Raw genomic sequence first — 18,744 nt, 5'->3', positions numbered from 1 at the left:
TATAGTCCTCATAAAATATTAATATTTGTTTTTTGAAAAAAATATTAATATATTTTAAATCCACATTTTAAAACAAAAAATAGCTCGTATAAACTTAGTAGTTAGTACTTCGTATGTAGTTTAGTTCAACTTATCTTAGGTTATTATCTTAACATGATCTAACGACATATGATTTGTTTTGTCAGCACTATAATAATATTAATTATGCATATGTGTCTTTCAAGTAAATTGATAATCTATGGTGTTTATACTATTCAATAATCCAACAATTTCTTAAAGTAACCGGATCATTTTACTTAATGAATAAAAATACCTCTTATTTTAATTTAATAAAAATTGTTTTGAAAACTTATTTTTACTTAATTTTAAAAAATAACTAAATGACTTATATTATAATTGATAATCGACAACTTAGATGCATTTAAAAAAACTAGTGATCGCGATATATGCATTATAAAAACAAACACTCGTAACTAAAATATTTGAAGCGAAGACAATCTCTATATTTTTTTTGTATAAAAATAATAGACTGATATGATAAGTGGAAATAAAAAATTAAAAGTTGTTTAAATTAATTTAATTGGATTAATTTTTATTTATCAAATGACTACATTACTGCTCCTTGAATTGATTCAATTGATAGTTGATACGGCAATCAACCCTTAAAAAAAATTAAAAATGATCAAGTCCATTCTTACAATTTTTCCATCAATTAAAACCATTATTATTAGTTATTATTATTATTTTTTTTTTTTGAAGCACATTATTTTTGTTTTTGAAATAATTTTGAAGCATATTATTATTATTATTATTATTATTATTATTATTATTGAAACTTGAAAAATGCTGGTAACCCTAGAAACTAGATTTTCATATATTTGAACTCACCCTGTCTCCGCCCAATACAGCCTTGTTCCGATTCTCTGAAACATACCAACTGCGGTGTGGAGACTGAGTTGAACGATCCCGTGCCGAATCTGCTATTTTTCAGATTCAAGGAGGCTCTGATTTCCTCGTCGATCCTCTGGTAATCATTTCACTTTTTTTCTCTTTTTGATTGCTCGTGCTCCATCCTTCAGTTAATGCTTTCTTCATCCACTTGTATATTCTGCATTGCTTGCAGTATCTTCTGTTCAAGTGTTCTGGTTGTGCATTTGTTTTGTTTCTCGCCATTTTCTTGAAGTGGAAGCACTTCTGTTTTCTCAAATCTCGGGATTTCAAAGTGTCTTTCAAATAATGCAAGTTTTACGGCGAGAAATGCATAGTCTTTCCGCCTGTAGGAAATGAAAGTCAATGAAATTGCCTGTGGTTTGTTCCGAAATATATTGTGCCAACTTATGGTCGTTAATTCACCAGTCATTCATCAGCCAAAATGCCTCCGATTTGAGAGACTATTAAGTTTCTGAACAGTTTTTCTTAAAATATGCCTTTTTATGCCCCGCGGAATGTTTAGTTTGCATATGGTGGCTAATTAGCCAGTCATACACCAGCTAAATGGCTGTTAATCTGTGTGAATGGTCAGTAAGCTCACCGAAATCAATGTGTTAATGGCTTCCCATTTGAGAAACTTTTAAGTTTCTTGCTGAGGTTGTTACCTACATCTTAATTCCGCAATGTGGTTTTTTCTGTCTCACTCGTTTATCATTAAACAGACCTCAGTTAGTTGAGATGAGTATCATTGTCATCATCAACATTATTTCCTCACTTTGGTCCTTAAAAAACTGTTTACGTTTGTAATTTGATATTACTGGTTTGCATATCTTCTTTGACCGCAGTTAACAATTTTCCTTTCGCTGTACTTTGCATCATTTCTCTTATGGATCCGCTGTAGTTCATTGGCTTGCTTGTATTATTTTTCCTTCAAGTGCTGAAAGATAATGTTTGTCATATCCTTAAGAGAATGCAAACGACCAATCCTTCCATTTCGTTGGGTCTCACTATGATGATTGTAATTGTCATAAGATTATAGTTATTTTTGTTTTCTGTAAACAACTTTAACTGAGTAATTTCATTTGTTATCATTCATATGCGTATTTGCAGGTGAACACTCCAGTGCTTGCTCTGTTTATTTTTAAGAAACATTATGGTTAGTAAAGCGCGATTATCACCTATGCGGCCCCAGAGGATTGCAAGTATTACTTTCCCTCGATTCTTACATATGAAGATCGAATTTCCTTCCTTTGTTTTACACTTGATTAATAGATGCATGTAACTGTCTGCATTTCTTTATGTTGTTGGGGTCTTCATCATCCGCAGCTTCTTCTGCTGGACGATGATATGAAATTCGAAGAGCCTGTTTCTAGTTTGAGATCACATTACTGGGATTGATGTAATATGTGTTCCACATTACAAATACACGGGAATAAGTTGGATCGAGTTTGATATTGCTTGGAACTTGGTCTCGATTAGGATTAGAAAGAATCCATGTCTATAATTCATGTATATATATCTTTGTAATACATGTAAAAAGTTTTTCATTATTCCATTTCATTTTAGATGTTTATTTTTTTTCGAAGAGATCATTTTAGATGTTTATTTAAAGTTAGAAAACTAATTTTCTATGTTTGATAATAAAACGTTTTAATAATCCTTTATTACTTGCATGATGCTCCTTCTTTTATTTGTAATCTTAAAATCCTTTAATATTTATTTTCAACGACAATTCTAGAAAATGTTTTTCTTTGGTTGTTCATTGTTATTTAAGATTTATATGTATTTCCTAAAAAAGTATTACACGATGATTTGAGTATTTGTACCTTTACATGTTGAAGTATTCCTTCTAATTTACAATTTTTTTTCCTTGACATAAACTCAAGATCACTCTATTTTGTATCGTTAGCTAGATAAATTGTATTGAGCAAAATATTTTTTGATCGGTTTGCCCGAGAAATATTATAAATTAATTTTTTTTGTTGGATACTATTTAACTTTAAAATCATTGGTTTGTTACACATCAAAACATTTCATATTTTGACATTTTAATATCTAAATTAGGGATTACTACTCTCAGTAGGATATGAGATTTTGATTAACTTAATTTCATGTATATGTGAAGCCCACATGAAAATACATTTGTTGGCTACGAAACTACAATGGAAAAATGTTAAGAGATTGCTTAAAAAACGCTTCTTAGAAATAATTTCGAACACTAACTAATTATATTGATTGCTAGCAAAAATCATAATGACTTGGTTCGGAGGAGTAAAACATCAACCATGAACTTTCTTTCTGCTATGGAGCTTTGCGCTCTTTGGCTTGCGGTCAGTCTACGGCCTGCAGACGGCTTCCTTTGACATCTCTTTAAAGTGTAATGTGGTAATCATCTCAGCAACCTCCTCACACGAGGTATATATGTTTGATAAGAAGTTCTTACGACACAGTTATTGCGACGATACGAGACCGCATTCTTGGTGTTCACAAGTTACAAGTATAACCCAACAATAACCGAAGTCTTGCGGATTCATGAAGCCTCATTCGGATTAAATGTGAGCAGCTTCCAAATGTTATTATTTTGGTTGTCAATGCTTTATAAGATACGACTCTAAACTTGTCTAATCCAGAATTGATAGTCTATGATAGTACAATCGTGTTATTTGTTTTTTTTAAGATGTCACCAAATCATGCCGCTCGTGCGCTAACAAATGAATGATTATGACTTTATTTATTTCGGATGTAATTTTTAAACGATTGGGCATATTAATATTATGGATTTTTATATAAAAGTTAAATTAAAAATAAATAAATTCCGTAAAAAAAAAATTAAAAAAAATAAATGAATGGAAAAATACCCCACATCTCATGATCCTACGACGTTTGACCAACTTTCCAAGTCACTCTCTATCCGCTTGAAGTCATCCGCTTATTTCACTTTAATTGCCAACCAATATTTTCACCTCCCTCGCCAGTCGCCCCTATTAAACCTCCACACCAGAGTACGGCACGGTGGTTAATGGATTCAGCTCCGCCGCAAACGGCGTCGCAGCAGCCAAACTATAACGATTCTCAACCGCCATCATATTCTTCTTCATCAGCATCGGCAATGCCACGATCTCAGGGATCTGCAGTTCTGACTCCTGGATTAATGGGAAAGCATCGAATTTCTGCTGCAATTTCTCTTCTCGATCAGCAAATTCAAATAATTCAGGTGAACGATAATCTTTTTCTCAAAGTTGATTTTCATGTGAAAGTTATTATTTTGATTTTGATTTTTTTTTTTTTGTATATTGCTTTCAGAAATTTGTATTGTTTGGCTTTGAGTAATCGCGTTTGATTTTTTGTATAGGATGAACTGGACGAACTTGAAACTGTCGATGGAGTCTCCACTGTGTGCCAAGAGTAAGCCTCCCATTGCAAAGTATCCCTAATTAATAACTGGTGGATGAACATATATATACTTTCTTTATTATATTCTCATAAACCCAAAAAAAATTTGGTCTTTTCTAAGCATCACATTAACTAGTTGCACAATATAAGCAATAAGGCTGCGTAATTGTAAGTTGGTATAACTTGTACTTAGATGCAAATTTTTTTTAAAAATCCTTCAATTTTTTTCGGTTGAAGTGGTTTCGGCAGCTCATATCTGTATATCAACATAATTATGGCAATGATTTCTCAGGTAGTACAGTCCAACAATTTTTTTTTCTAATTTAATGTTGTTCGTTGTCATCATGAGTATGCGCTTGGGATCAACAACACAGTACTTTTCAGAAGTAATCCCAAACACTACTAAGTAATTTGGGCCTCATTTGTTTCATTGCGTCTATTATTTGTATATTTGTTCACTCATCACATCGTTTTGATTGCCTAATAACAGGCTAATTTCAAGCATCGAATCTGCCCCAGACGCACTACTTCCAGTGTAAGAATCACTAATTTGCTTAATTTGAGTTTTAAGTTTAATATATTATCTTGAACTTTATCACCAGCCAAATATACTGCTGTATAATGTATTAATTTATGCAGGACAAAAGGGCCAACAGAGATGGGGTGGGACAGGTGGTTCCAAGGTGCCCAAAGCTCAAGAAACCGCAGACGATGGATCTGAACAATACCGAAAATGTGTACTTTTTCGTTGTCTTGTTTTTGAATTTTATGCCACAATTCACCGAACAAATAGCCTAGCCCATAGAATTAGACAGCAAAATCACAATTTTCGTGTATATTTTAAGATATAACACGGCATCCATTAAGAAACTTTCTGAACTGAAAGTTAAGTTTAATCCTAAAGCTTACCTGTTCAGTCTTCTGCTATACTTCATATTTTCAGAAGTTTGTCTAGTATGCTATTAAGCAAATGTAGCAGACATTTATTTAGTGCGCAGATAAGTGTGCTTAAAATTTGAAGCATGATCTAGGAATGATTTTCAGGTAGTTTTGTGTAAATTTAGTAGTGACACTTCATGAGATGAGTTTTTGTCTTTTACCAAAATCTTACTACTCTTCACTTTACAGATGGCATATTAGTTTTTGTCGGCCATTCTAGATTTTGGATGTCATGGATGCTGTTTCTCGAAAACCTTTCAGTCATCTTCAGCGCCTTGTTCTCTGGTCACCACTAGCCACCCCTCTACTGTCTTCTTTTGGCTTCTGCTGCTATAATCTCCAAATTTTCTTAGCATGGCACTTCGAAAGACAAATTTGTTATCATGTCACGGTTGAAATATGTGACAAAAACACAAAAAAACAACCTACAATAGAATGGAGAATAGTGGTTACCTCATCATTTTTCTTTTTTCCGCTCAATTCTTCAAGCCACTCATGCCACGATACGAGATAGCATTAGCTTCTTTGAAGACTGTTGAATAAATGAATATTAGTCTATAACTTTACAGATCTTGGAACATGTTGCACTCACACATACACCTTACTGTCATCTTCTCACCAGGAGAAACTATCTACTTGTTCTCCAAGTCCTGTTTCCTTGTCAAATTTGAGGATCTTAAAAGTACACTCTATATATATAAGAATAAACAATCAGTATATCAGGGCCAAAGTAACCTGGCTATCAATTATTTGTTATTTGTCTGAAGTTTCTTGTTTTACTCACAAAAGACGTTAGATTGTCTCGTTCACATATAATGTACGTCATAGATCTGCCATTACAAGGTGTAACAGGTAACAAGGATGAATAGTCATCATGTGCTAGTGTTTAAATTTTGGTGGTTGAGTGAAATTGGCTACAACGGACAATATATGGGGTGTATCGATCTACCGTATATGCTGAAAACATGGAATGAGAGGCATGATTTCCATTTTCTCATTTTCTTATTTCCAACAATCAGAAATAAACAGTTGCATAGGCAATGCCAGTAACTTCATCACTACTGATATCATTAACTTAACATTATGTATATCGCAGTGCCTAGTGTTTTTGTGAGTAAAAAGTTAAAATGAGTCGCTTTCTTAGAAAAGTTCAAAGTGTACTAACTTGGAACAGACAACTTCCAAAGTAATAACAACAGTGAATCACTAGCAAGGATTCCCGACCTTACTCGATCTTTATTTAACCTGGGCTTGTTTGTTACCAAAGTTCTATAAAGAGGACTCGGTATTATGATGTAGAGAGAATCTTTCCAAACCATTTCGTGGTTAGGTGGAACTTGGAATTCTTCATTTACATCCATTTAATTGTAAATGAGCTGAACGAATTTTAGAAACCAAGGGCTCCAAATTCCGATGTCGATTAATTGACCAGACTCACCAGAGGATTGGACTCGACATTTAAAAATAAAAAGAAATGAAATATTATTTCTTAAAATGTTTGACGACTTAAGCCGCACGCGTCGTATACACTACGGGGTATCTAAGAATTATGACACAAAAACAGGGGAACGGATCCGCTATTGTGGGATCCTAGGGGATGCTGTGGAGTAAAGTTTCGTTTTACTCCACTGTCCACTATCCTTTTTTAAATTTGCCAACTGGTAAAATGTTATGAATTATGAAAAATGGAGAAGTGGGTTTGTGGGTTTACGGTATTGAACGTGTATTTGGATGTTTAATATCAATCTTCTTTATTTAAAAAAAAAAATGTTATGAATTATGAAAAAATTGAGAAGTGTGTTTGTGGGTTTACGGCATTGAAATTTGAACGGGTGTTTGAATGTTAGAAGTGACAATGTTGGTTTTTAAGAAGATTAAAATAGAATATTAATATGTAAAGACCAACTAGGTTGAGGTGCTTAATATCAAGGATATTTATGTTTATATTCATTTATGACCCGGATTAGTTTTCTAAAAAATGGAACTATTATAATATAATAAGATAGTAACATATATTCTAATTTTTCTTTCCTATAAAAAACTTTGATGTGTAAAAAACTCAAGGAAAAAAGATCTTATGATTTAAGTGAAAAGTTTTGTTTACAATCTATATGTATTCTTTTTCAATGTAGACACCACTTAATCTTTTCCGGTAGTCTTTTGAACCGATAAATTTTAATTGAGATGACATCACTTAATCTTTTCCGTAGTCTCTTCAACTTATAAATTTCAATTGGGATATATCTAATATATATTTTTCATTAATTATTTTTTTAAAAATAAAACGATGTTAGTTGAAATGAATGTTCGAAATATATGAATTATTTATTTTTAGTTCCATATTGACACATACTTTGAATTTCATGACTTTAGCTTATTATGCAAATTTATAATTCATTTTAAATCCAAAATAAATTATATTTTAATTATGAAAGATTCGTTATAAGTACTAAATAATATTTATAAAATAAATAGAAAATTATTAAAATTAGAAAATGAAAAAAGGCCTTTTTTAAATAAAAAAAAAATAAAACTAAAAAATATGGATATGGAGTAAAACGTACTTCGCAGCATCCCCTACTAGTGTAGAGGATACTACGGCAGGGGATCTTGTCCCCAAACTCAGAAGTAGGCAAGGCTGCTTAATTATTAACCAGTAGATTATATTTATAATCATATAATCATATTGATATAGATCATATATATAATTAATTACAAGTCTATCTCATGCATTTGATCAGTCCATTAGAAGCAACAATGGGTTCCCACGGTACCGGAGGCGCCACCCCGAAAGGCGGCCAGGACTTCCTCGAGCTGGGTGGCTCCAATGATCAGAACCACCACGGATCGGTCGCCGGCCGCCACCGCAATTGCTGCCTCGATTACGGCTACAGTAGTGTAGCTGTTAAAATTACTTTGGTATTTGTGGTCATCGGCCTTTCATACCTTGTTCTCAATCAATCTTCGTATCCTTCTCAATTATTTCAAAGCTCAGATTTATGTTCTTCTTCATCAAACCTCTCTGATTCTGAAAAATGGAGCTCTTCGTCGCACCAGTTCGCTTCCGTCGATCAAGATGACCTCCCTTCATATGTAAGTTAATTGTATATATATAACTCCAGTTGTTCTCCCACCTCCACCCCCCTAATATGATATCAAGAAATTTCAAAACTATGCGCTCACACACACATATATGTAATTTCATTTCTATAATTTAATGTAGTATGTTTTGTTTTTCATCAATACTTTCAATTCTAAAAACATCATAAAACATATTTCTATTGTACGTTCGTTTAAAACTGTACTTGATGAACACCGTTTTAAAAACATTTTACAAATAGACTTGGTGGCTGGTGTTGTCCCCGAATTTGGTTTCAATAATATTGATTCATTCATTTTTTCTTTTTAAAAAATATATATATATATATATATGTATATATATTCGCGCAAATTCAAAATTTTTGCTTTTATTATGAATTTATAAATATTATGGCTACGGACCTGAAAATTATACCCCCGTTTCTAATTTACTTGAGAGTGATGTTTTTTGATTAATAAATTGAGAGACATTAATCTCGGTGCCAAAGCAACATGGTATTGTAAAAAACAATTCACACAAAAATTCTTGTCAGACGGTCTAAGATAATTTTGTGAGACGAATCTCCTAATTAAATTACTTATAATATTGTATTATTTTTTATATCAAAAGTATAACTCATTAATTTAAATATGGGCGAGTTTGACCCATTTCACGAGAGACCAAACTCAACAATGTATCAACATTATTCAAATTTATTAAAGTTAAACACCATTTTTTTAACTAACTTTGATGTAGTGATAAAACCTTTTTCTTTTTATGGATTCCACATTTTTTCTTTACACTAGTGCACATCTGCACATGTTGCGTGCTTGTACAATTAAAATAATTATTTAAACATTATAATTTTTGCCTTTCAAATTAATGAATTTTAACACTATTTTTTTTATTATTAAGATTGGTATAACAACAATTAAAATATTTAGAAGTATAATATGGACACAAAAATTAATTATTATGAGGTAGTGTTTGGGGGAGTACTATTGAAAATCACTTTTTATTTTCTTATTTTCACAAAATTCGAAATTTTGTAAAGGAGAAGCTACGTGAGAGTCTAATGTTTCATAATAGATTTACTTTCTTATCATTTTAATTTCAAAAATCAATAACTTTTATTTTAAAATTTTCTTCCAAAAAAAACCAACTGTTGCTCTAACATTTTTTCGGAACATATATACCATGATCCGCTAGTACTAATTTTGGTTCTGTTTTATCAATGCATGATTCATGATAGACCAAAGGTGAAATAAATAAATTGGAGAGCACATTGAAGGAAGCAGCCATGGAGGACGGCAAAACAGTGATAATCGCCACGTTAAATGCGGCGTGGACGGAACCGAATTCGATCTTCGATCTCTTCCTGGAGAGCTTCAGGATCGGAAATCACACTCTTCACCTGCTGGATCACATGGTGGTTGCGGCTTTAGACGAGGCCGCCTATGCGCGTTGCATGGCGGTAAAAGTACTCCACTGTTTCGCCCTGACCACCGCGGGCGTCAATTTCACGGGCGAAGCACATTTCATGAGTGAGGATTACTTGAAAATGATGTGGAGAAGGATCGATTTCCTTCGAGTTGTTCTTCAACTGGGGTTCAATTTCATATTCACGGTAACCAAATCAGCTTTCTGTCTTGTTTATGTTTTGGTAATGTAAATATTCAAAATTTGACATTTGATCATGTAAGTTATATATGCTTGTTTACCTTTTAGTCTTGTCTTTACCGAAGGCTAGTTGACCAGACATAGATACATCAGTATTTTTTGGTGTCACGTTACGTTAGTATTTTCCTGAGCGCTATTTATACTTCAATTTTGTTGGCCTTTTTTGAGTACCGCTTATAAGCAATATTCCATGTCTTCATTGTGGATTTTCAGGATGCAGATGTTATGTGGCTGAGAGACCCATTCCCAAGATTTTACCCAAAAGCCGACTTCCAAATCGCCTGCGACCATTACGATGACAGGCTCGGCTCGACCAACTTGGGCAACTTCCCCAACGGAGGCTTCAACTACGTGAAATCCAACAACAAAACCATAAAATTCTACAAATTCTGGTACACGGGCAAGGATTATTTCCCTGGGAAACACGACCAAGATGTCCTGAACATGATCAAAATGGATCCTTACGTGAAAGATCTTCAGATGGAGATGAGGTTTTTGAACACTGCTTATTTTGGTGGGTTTTGCGAAGCCAGCAAGGATCTGGATCAGGTGATTACGATGCATGCAAATTGTTGTGTTGGTTTGGACAACAAGATTCATGATATACAGATGGTGATCGATGATTGGAAGAGATACATGCAGCTGGGACCGACTGGGGAAAGGAAATCAAGTACTAGATCTTGGACTGTTCCTAGGAGATGTGGTGGATGACTATTTTTGTATATTAACTTTCTTTCTTTCGGAGTTATCAGAGTTTGTAACTGGTGGATGAAGATATATGTGCTTTCTTTATTATATTCTCAAGTCAAGGTTTATCATTGAACAGTCTGAATAAACCAACAAAATATTTGGTCTTTTCTATGCATTCGCGTGAACTAGTTGCATGCATAATATAAGCTGCAATAAGGCTACATAAACAACATAAATCTAGATAGTAATGATTTCTCAGTTAGTATACAGTCCAACATAGTTGTCTAGATTTTAAATTCTCCAAATTTAGTTCATTGTGTACGTCTATTATTAATTGTGTCATATTCCCTAGCCTATAATTAATTACTTCGAACAGTCGACATTGATAATCTATATTAATTGTCAAGTCTTATTCTTATATATCTATGATATATTAGCTCCCTTATCTTTTATTAGATCAATCCTTATGTAATCAGTTTCGTACCCCAGCATTCACAAAAAATATGATAATCGTGAAATTGTGAGGCACCATTTGGTTCATGAATTGGACAATGATGGATTAATAATATAAGGATTTTAAATCAATATAACTTGGGTTAGATAATGGTACATGACACTAATCCTTGGAAGAACTTGAGCCAAGCATTGGACAAAGCAAAAATGATTAATAAATCAATGTGTTATCCTTTACACCAAACGGTGTCTGATAGATCGATTTGTTCACTCATCAAATTGTTTCGATCATGATTTCATTGCTATACAGATATCATTAACATTATATAGAAAAAATAAGTTTTTTAGTCCAATAACTTTACTCCCTTTGGGTTTTGATCCATTAACTTTTTCGATGTGAGTTTTAGTACACTAACTTTGCATTTTTAGTGTTTTTTGGTCTAACTGCATACGTGTCAGCTTTTGATTGGTCCAAGTCATCATTTTGGACCAATCAAAAGTTGACACGTATGCAGTTAGACCAAAAAAATCTGAAAATGCAAAGTTAGTGTACCAAAACCCACATCGGAAAAGTTAATGGACCAAAACCAAAACATGAACAATTTAATGGATCAAAAAACTTATTTTTCCCATTATATATGTATACCACTGTGCCTTGTATATACTTTTGTGATCAACGTGTTATAAAAATATAAATCTCAAATTGAAAAATGTTAGGTAGGTAGGTACTAAATTAAATATATATATACATATAATATTATTAATATATAGCACCGCACCATTATTTAAACTTTGTCGTCTTCGTTTTTTTTCCCACATGTATATGTGTCATATATATATATTTGTACGTGTGCATTTATTTATTTAAAAAGAATATATAGACGTGTTACTTCTAAAAAAAAAGTAAATGATCGTACTCGAACTCTATAGCACATTTGAATATTTTTATATTCCACCGACGCCATCCTGCTAATATAAAATTGGGTGGGAGTGGGGAGGGGCTATGCTCCAGCCCCTCCCGTGGGCGTGGGAAGGACCGGTAGGATGAGATGATTGTCGCCAGCAGTAATTTTATATATTGTTCATTGTTAAAGATTATGAGAGTGAAAGTTGTAGAAGTTTATATATAGAACTCTTAGGAATTTTATCCTTATCCAATTAATCAATGGTGAGAGAATTATACACTAACACACCTCCATATGTCTAGGAATAAACATTTTGAACATGCATATATTAATGAGTGACTAAGCTATGGGTGATCTAGTTATGAACAGTCCAATACATAATGGATGAATGTATCTCCAATATCAAGTTAAGATTATAGATTTTGGACTTTACTCAACCCATAAAACTAACTTTTATACATATATGTGTATATATGTATGTATGTACATTGAGAATCCGTGGTAAACTTAGGTTGTTGTACCTAACTTCTTAGTTTATATTTAATTAATTGTACTTCTCAAAATTGGTCAAATATTCAACCTATCGACCGTGCTCAAGACAAATAATATAAGGTGTTTTTACTTTTATTCGGGCCATGCCAGTGATATATTCAACTATCAACGCACGTAAATATCAAGTCTATATATGTTATATATGACAGTACACACAACGGGTCTAATATTCTTTTAACACACAATTATTATATATGACACAAAAATAGCCAAGGCTGCTTAATTATTAATTATTAGTAGATTATAAAATATCACAAATGATTAATAAGAACAGTACTGAACTTCAATTAAGTTGACTTCCATTCACATGATATCGATAAATTAAAAGTCTGTCTCGTGCATTTGATCAGACCATTAGAATCATATATCAATGGGTTCCCACGGTGGAGGCGCCACCCCGAAAGGCGGCCAGGAATCCCTCGAGCTTGGTGGCTCCAATGATCAGAACCACCACGGATCGGTTCCCGGCCGCCACCGCATTAATCGCTGCCTCGATTACGGCTACAGTAGTGTAGCTGTTAAAATTACTTTGGTATTTGTGGTCATCGGCCTTTCATACCTTGTTCTCAATCAATCTTCGTATCCTTCTCAATTATTTCAAAGCTCAGATTTATGTTCTTCTTCATTAAACCTCTCTGATTCCGAAAAATGGAGTTCTTCCTTGCACCACTTCGCTTCCGTCGACGAAGAAGACCAGTTTCCTTCATATGTAAGTTATATATAACTCCACTTCTCCTCCCCCAACCCCCAAATATATTTGATGTTAATAAATTTTAAACATATATATAATTTCGGTAGCATATAGTTATTCCAAAACAAAAAAAAATAAACATGATATATTACGGTTGTCGTACATATTACGTTTTAAGATCTTTGAATTATATTGTTATAATCGGCCAGAATTTTTGCTACGGTGACAAATACTTAATATGTGGATGCTAATTCTATAAGCATATAGTTAGCAAAAAATTCATTCCTTTTTACGTTTGTTTTGAGTGAAAAATTATTTCTAGATACACATTATAATATTGAAAAATCAGTGTGGAAACAAGAAGGTAGAATTTAGAATCGAACGATCTAGTTAGAAGTTTCTTTCAACTCATATATGAATTAAAGTCCAACGATGCTTATATATTAATTACTTTTTCAACATATGCAACTGATCTGTAGATATATATGCATGTGATAAGAATCTTAAAGCGTGGACCCATAATTTACGTTATTCTCTTCCAATCACAAATTTTAACAAGAAACAATATATAGTTCGTTAGTATTTATATATTAAAATATTGAAATGGTAAATTAATTTTCTTAAAAAAATATCATGTGATAAATTTCCAAAAAAAAAAAAAAACTTTGAAAAATGACAACTGCACTTGCTAATTGGTCAACTTCACCAAGTAACCAATATTATCTTTCCATGTAACACGTTGAAAACTATAATTATAAATTAAGATACCTTAGGTATTGATGGTAGTAATATTATATGTTATTTTTATTTTATACTAATTAATATTTTGTGTCACATTAATTAACTTTTTAACGATTTTGATTTGTTATAAGTTATAACTAATTTGATTTCTTTTTCTTAAATTTATAAATGACGTGTATGATGGCAGATAAAGTCAAAAGGATAAATAGTACTGTATTAATGCTTATGTCTATAATCACTACCTTGCCAAAAATTATAATAAGAAAGTAGTTTTTTTATTTATTATTATAATTGAACTCTTCTGGAGGTCTAGACTTGGTAAATAGATTGATTTTTCAAATCATTTTATGGCAGATATTCCACCCCAGCTGTCCCCAATTTTGGTTTCAATAATACTGATTCACGCATTTTTTTAAAAAAATAAAAATAAAACGCGCGCAAGTAAAAAAAATTGTTTTTCACTTGCGCGCGTTTTATTTTTATTTTTATTTTTAAAAAAAATGCATGAATCGTGAATTAAATACTATGGCTTCGACCTTAAAAATTATATGATTTTTAACATTGTTGTTTTTGCTTCTCAATCTCAATCATCTTTTGTTTGGATGAATGGTGAATTTCCTTCGTGATTGGTAAAATTTGTACGGGATGATTATAATATATAAGATTACAAGTTTTTCCTCAAAAAAATAAAAAAATAAAATTATATGATTTTATCCCGTTTCGATTTAGTTCATTTGACTATTCTAATTTATTTGATAGAGATGTTTTGATTAATAAATTGAGAGAGATTAATCTCAATGCCAAAGCAATACAAGTACTGGTGGTGTCAAAAATGGAAAAATGCTTTTTTTGGTTACAATAACTTATCCATTTTTTTTGGTTTTGGTTCATTAATTTTTCAAAGTTTGGTTTTGGTACACCAAGTTTTAATTTTTAGTGGTTTTGGTTCAATTCATGACGTGACAGCTAAACACGTCAGTATTTTTCGATGTGACATCATCAATTTCTGATGTCACGTCAGCATTTTTCGTTGACACATCAGCAATACGTTGGACCATAATACCTGAAAACTAAAATTTAGTGTACCAAAATTTGAAAAGTTATTAATGAACCAAAACCAAAAAATGAACAAGTTAATTGACAAAAAAAAATATATATTCCTTGTCAAAAAATTTGATCCCGCATGTGTGCATGTGAATCCTTGTAAAGTTTAACAATTTGTCTAGTTCAAGAGTTCAAACCTTAATTTAATTTGTAATGTAACTGAAATAGCAGAATTTGACAAAACAATTTACATTGAAATAATGGAAACGGACTAATTTTGGTAATTATGTTTTATCAATGATTGATCAGACCAATGAGGAAATAAATAAGTTAGAGAGCACATTGAAGGAAGCAGCCACGGAAGACGGCAAAACAGTGATAATCACCACCTTAAATGCGGCGTGGACGGAACCGAATTCCATCTTCGATTTCTTCCTGGAGAGCTTCAGGATTGGAAATCACACTCTTCACCTGCTGGATCACGTGGTGGTTGCGGCATTAGACGAGATCGCCTATGCGCGTTGCTTGGCCGTGAAGCTCCACTGTTACGCCCTGACCACCGCCGGCGTCAACTTCACCGGAGAAGAGCTTTTCATGAGTGAGGATTACTTGAAATTGATGTGGAGAAGGATCGATTTCCTTCGTGTTGTTCTTCAACTGGGATTCAATTTCGTCTTCTCGGTAAGCCATGGTTGATTTACGTGCCATTAGATTAAATTTTGGGACTTTCCATCGAGGAACGATTTATAGAGTGCTAACGTGATGTAGAATAAATCAATGTCATTGTTATCACAACACATCAGCATCAAAAAAACCAAAACAAACCGTAACCTGACTTATAGCAAAAAAACTCAAATTTGAAAATTTATCGGAACGTACAAATTTTATAGCTTTAAAAACCTAGCTAGCTAGCATTTCATATATGTCTACATTGTTGATTCTTAGGATGCGGATGTTATGTGGCTGAGAGACCCATTCCCAAGATTTTACCCAAATGCTGACTTCCAAATCTCCTGCGACCATTACTACGACGAGCTCGACTCGACCGACATAGGCAACTCCCCAAACGGAGGCTTCAACTATGTGAAATCCAACAACAAAACCATAAAATTCTACAAATTCTGGTACAAGGGCAAGGATTATTTCCCTGGAAAACACGACCAAGACGTCCTGAACATGATCAAAATGGATCCTTACGTCGCAGATCTTAAGATGGAGATGAGGTTTTTGAAGACTGCTTATTTTGGCGGATTTTGCGAACCCAGCAAGGATCTGGATCTGGTGATTACGATGCATGCAAATTGTTGTATTGGTTTGGAAAACAAGATTCATGATATACAGATGGTGATGGATGATTGGAAAAGATACATGGAGCTGCAGGGGCCGTCTCGGGAAAGGAATTCCAGTACGAGATCTTGGACTGTTCCTAGGATATGTGGATGAGTACTATACTATTTTTGTATATTAACTTTCTTTCTTTCTTTTGGTCTTCATATATTTCTATATATGTGTATTATATATTCATACTAATAAATATGATGCATACAAAATACATGCATATAATGCTTAATGATTCAGTTCGTATATAGTAGATGATCTAGAAACACCGTCATGAACCAGAGACACGAGAACCTAAGGAGACGACACGGAAGTACCCGGCCTACCAAAGGTAGGGGCCGAGAACCCGAGGATCATAGGATTTCACTGACTGATATGACATTCACCTGTTGAATGTACAAAATGCCGACGAAGACAGGTCGCAGTAGCTAACGCAGCAGCTGCGAGAGCGGAGACGCAAGAGCTTCGACAGGAGTGCCAGCAGTATTAAACACGCTTGTGTAAGATGGAGGAGCTCTTGCGTAAGATCTTCTCTGCGGCCAGTAAGAAGAAAAAAAAACCCGCAGAGGATACACGTGCTGCTGATCAGTCGTCCTATATATCCATCTTATTCGTTGCATATTCAGGAGCATTCTCTGACTAACCGCGATGGCGGAGACGACGACGATGGGGATGATGATGCAGACGGGGGTGACGACGACGAGACGCAGCAGGCGTCAGATTGGTCGCAGCTTTTGTATCATTAGATTGATGTTTGTTTTGAGATATTGGATCCTTTATGTGTAATGTGATTTATGCTTTTGGATTAGACATTTGGATAATTGGTGCGCGCTTTTGTTTAATATTTTGGAGTAATTAAATTTTATGTATAAATTTGTTTAGATTAATTAGTATATTTTAGTTAGTAATAATAATAATATTAATGTATTAATAATTAAATATATAAATTAATTTTTTTTTATACAGTCATTTATATTTGCAACGGTTGTTAACAACCGTTGCAAATGTTGCTACGGTTACCTTTAAACCATTGCAAAATTTGCGACGATTTTACAAAAATGTGGCAAAAAGTTTGTAACGCTATACTTAAAATCGTTGTAATTTTTGTAACGGTTAATTTATAACCGTCTCAAATATTTGCGACGGTCATTTTAAAACTGTTGCAATATATTGCCACGGTAGTTATAAATCGTAGCAAATATTGCTACGGTTTCATTTAACCGTTGCAATTTAATTGTGACAGTAAGTTTTGCAACGCTAGGATAAACCGTTGCAAAAGCGTTGCAAATTCAATTTTGCAACACTTTTTGCGACGCTAAAATCGTGGCAAACCTCCGTGTTTTTTTTTACATTCAACAGGTGAATGTCACATCAGCGGTGATCAGTGCTCACAATTCATGTTGTTAATCATATTAAAACTATTCTTATAAGTTATAAGTACAAAGTTTACACTACATTTTACATACACAATCTATTCAAACTATATTTCATTATATTGTACTTTTTAAAGTTTCTCCTTTTTTTTGTGAATCTTAATTGTTAAAGGTCGATGTAACCACGGAATACTCTTCCAACACCTATATATTCACAAGTTATTTCATGCTAATCATGTGTGCAGGTTATCATTGTGGGTTTTTGGTCATGTAAGGAGAATATTGCCACATCTGCCACAAATTTTTCTGGTCATGATAACCACGAAATTAAATTTTATTTAAATCTAAATTATTTAAAATTATGCAAAAATAAAAATTAAAGTACTAGTATAAAAAAATTTATTAGATTCGTATGACATCTTTTATGAGACGGTGTCATGGATATTTATCTGTGAGAATAACCTCTCCATATTTAAAATAAAAAGTATTAACACTTTTGGAATCCTTTTTCATAAGACCCAAATAGATCTATCTTATAAAATTAACCTAACTGAGAACGTATTTTACATGAATGGTGTTGCTCTGGGCTGATGGCAGTTCCAATTAATAATAATAATAATAATAATTGTAACACCCATAAATTTAATTTTACTAGCATTATATTATTTCCCCCAAAATTTCTAAGAAAATTAGTAAATAACTTAATTATTTTAGTTGAATTTTATTCACAACACTTATTGAGTACTACAAGCCATAAAACACAAGAAATATGCTTTCAAATAAATCAATTTCAAAATGATACCTTAAAGCCATGCTTTCGAAATTTAAAGCCTATCAGTTTAATATTCAATTAATCAATCGATCCTTCATTAATTCAACTTTCTAACTTTTATACACGTTTTGGATTCACAAAAATACAAGCAAGTATGACATATT

The 18,744-nt window shown here is 32.9% G+C and overlaps 3 protein-coding genes across 4 annotated transcripts; all 3 read left to right on the top strand.

The window, feature by feature from the left end:
* The first annotated feature begins 3,881 nt into the window (after positions 1-3,881).
* On the top strand, positions 3,882-5,948 carry LOC140872901 (guanine nucleotide-binding protein subunit gamma 1-like). Of its 2 annotated transcripts, XM_073275822.1 has the most exons (5): positions 3,882-4,144; positions 4,283-4,335; positions 4,814-4,858; positions 4,963-5,060; positions 5,452-5,948. In XM_073275822.1, exons 1-4 carry the CDS (start codon positions 3,950-3,952, stop codon positions 5,042-5,044), a joined length of 375 nt encoding a protein of 124 aa, XP_073131923.1. In that variant the 5' UTR covers positions 3,882-3,949; the 3' UTR covers positions 5,045-5,060; positions 5,452-5,948. The 2 variants fall into 2 exon arrangements, with proteins under 2 accessions (XP_073131923.1, XP_073131922.1); XM_073275821.1 differs by lacking the exon at positions 5,452-5,948 and having other exon boundaries at positions 4,963-5,219.
* A 2,071-nt stretch (positions 5,949-8,019) lies between these two features.
* LOC140872876 (uncharacterized protein At4g15970-like) lies at positions 8,020-10,732 on the top strand. Its single transcript, XM_073275791.1, has 3 exons — positions 8,020-8,355; positions 9,594-9,968; positions 10,235-10,732. The coding sequence occupies exons 1-3, from the start codon at positions 8,020-8,022 to the stop codon at positions 10,730-10,732; spliced, it is 1,209 nt and encodes a 402-aa protein (XP_073131892.1).
* A 2,191-nt stretch (positions 10,733-12,923) lies between these two features.
* Positions 12,924-16,604, top strand: LOC140872886 (uncharacterized protein At4g15970-like). Its single transcript, XM_073275801.1, has 3 exons — positions 12,924-13,330; positions 15,407-15,778; positions 16,043-16,604. Exons 1-3 carry the CDS (start codon positions 12,992-12,994, stop codon positions 16,538-16,540), a joined length of 1,209 nt encoding a protein of 402 aa, XP_073131902.1. The 5' UTR covers positions 12,924-12,991; the 3' UTR covers positions 16,541-16,604.
* Positions 16,605-18,744: the final 2,140 nt, after the last annotated feature.

Source organism: Henckelia pumila, unplaced genomic scaffold (genome assembly GCF_033568475.1).
Source record: "Henckelia pumila isolate YLH828 unplaced genomic scaffold, ASM3356847v2 CTG_477:::fragment_3, whole genome shotgun sequence".
NCBI classification, from domain to species: domain Eukaryota; kingdom Viridiplantae; phylum Streptophyta; class Magnoliopsida; order Lamiales; family Gesneriaceae; genus Henckelia; species Henckelia pumila.
Note: the sequence above shows the minus strand (reverse complement) of the source record. Positions and strands in the feature narration are given on the sequence as shown.

Excerpts from the sequence above, each read along its gene's own strand:
- LOC140872901 (XM_073275822.1), top strand. The coding sequence starts at position 3,950 with ATGGATTCAGCTCCGCCGCAAACGGCGTCGCAGCAGCCAAACTATAAC. Across the intron at positions 4,336-4,813 it reads GTCTCCACTGTGTGCCAAGA|GCTAATTTCAAGCATCGAAT; the intron begins GTAAGCCTCCCA and ends GCCTAATAACAG. Across the intron at positions 4,859-4,962 it reads CCAGACGCACTACTTCCAGT|GACAAAAGGGCCAACAGAGA; the intron begins GTAAGAATCACT and ends TAATTTATGCAG.
- LOC140872876 (XM_073275791.1), top strand. The coding sequence starts at position 8,020 with ATGGGTTCCCACGGTACCGGAGGCGCCACCCCGAAAGGCGGCCAGGAC. Across the intron at positions 8,356-9,593 it reads AAGATGACCTCCCTTCATAT|ACCAAAGGTGAAATAAATAA; the intron begins GTAAGTTAATTG and ends GATTCATGATAG. Across the intron at positions 9,969-10,234 it reads GGTTCAATTTCATATTCACG|GATGCAGATGTTATGTGGCT; the intron begins GTAACCAAATCA and ends GTGGATTTTCAG.
- LOC140872886 (XM_073275801.1), top strand. The coding sequence starts at position 12,992 with ATGGGTTCCCACGGTGGAGGCGCCACCCCGAAAGGCGGCCAGGAATCC. Across the intron at positions 13,331-15,406 it reads AAGACCAGTTTCCTTCATAT|ACCAATGAGGAAATAAATAA; the intron begins GTAAGTTATATA and ends ATGATTGATCAG. Across the intron at positions 15,779-16,042 it reads GATTCAATTTCGTCTTCTCG|GATGCGGATGTTATGTGGCT; the intron begins GTAAGCCATGGT and ends GTTGATTCTTAG.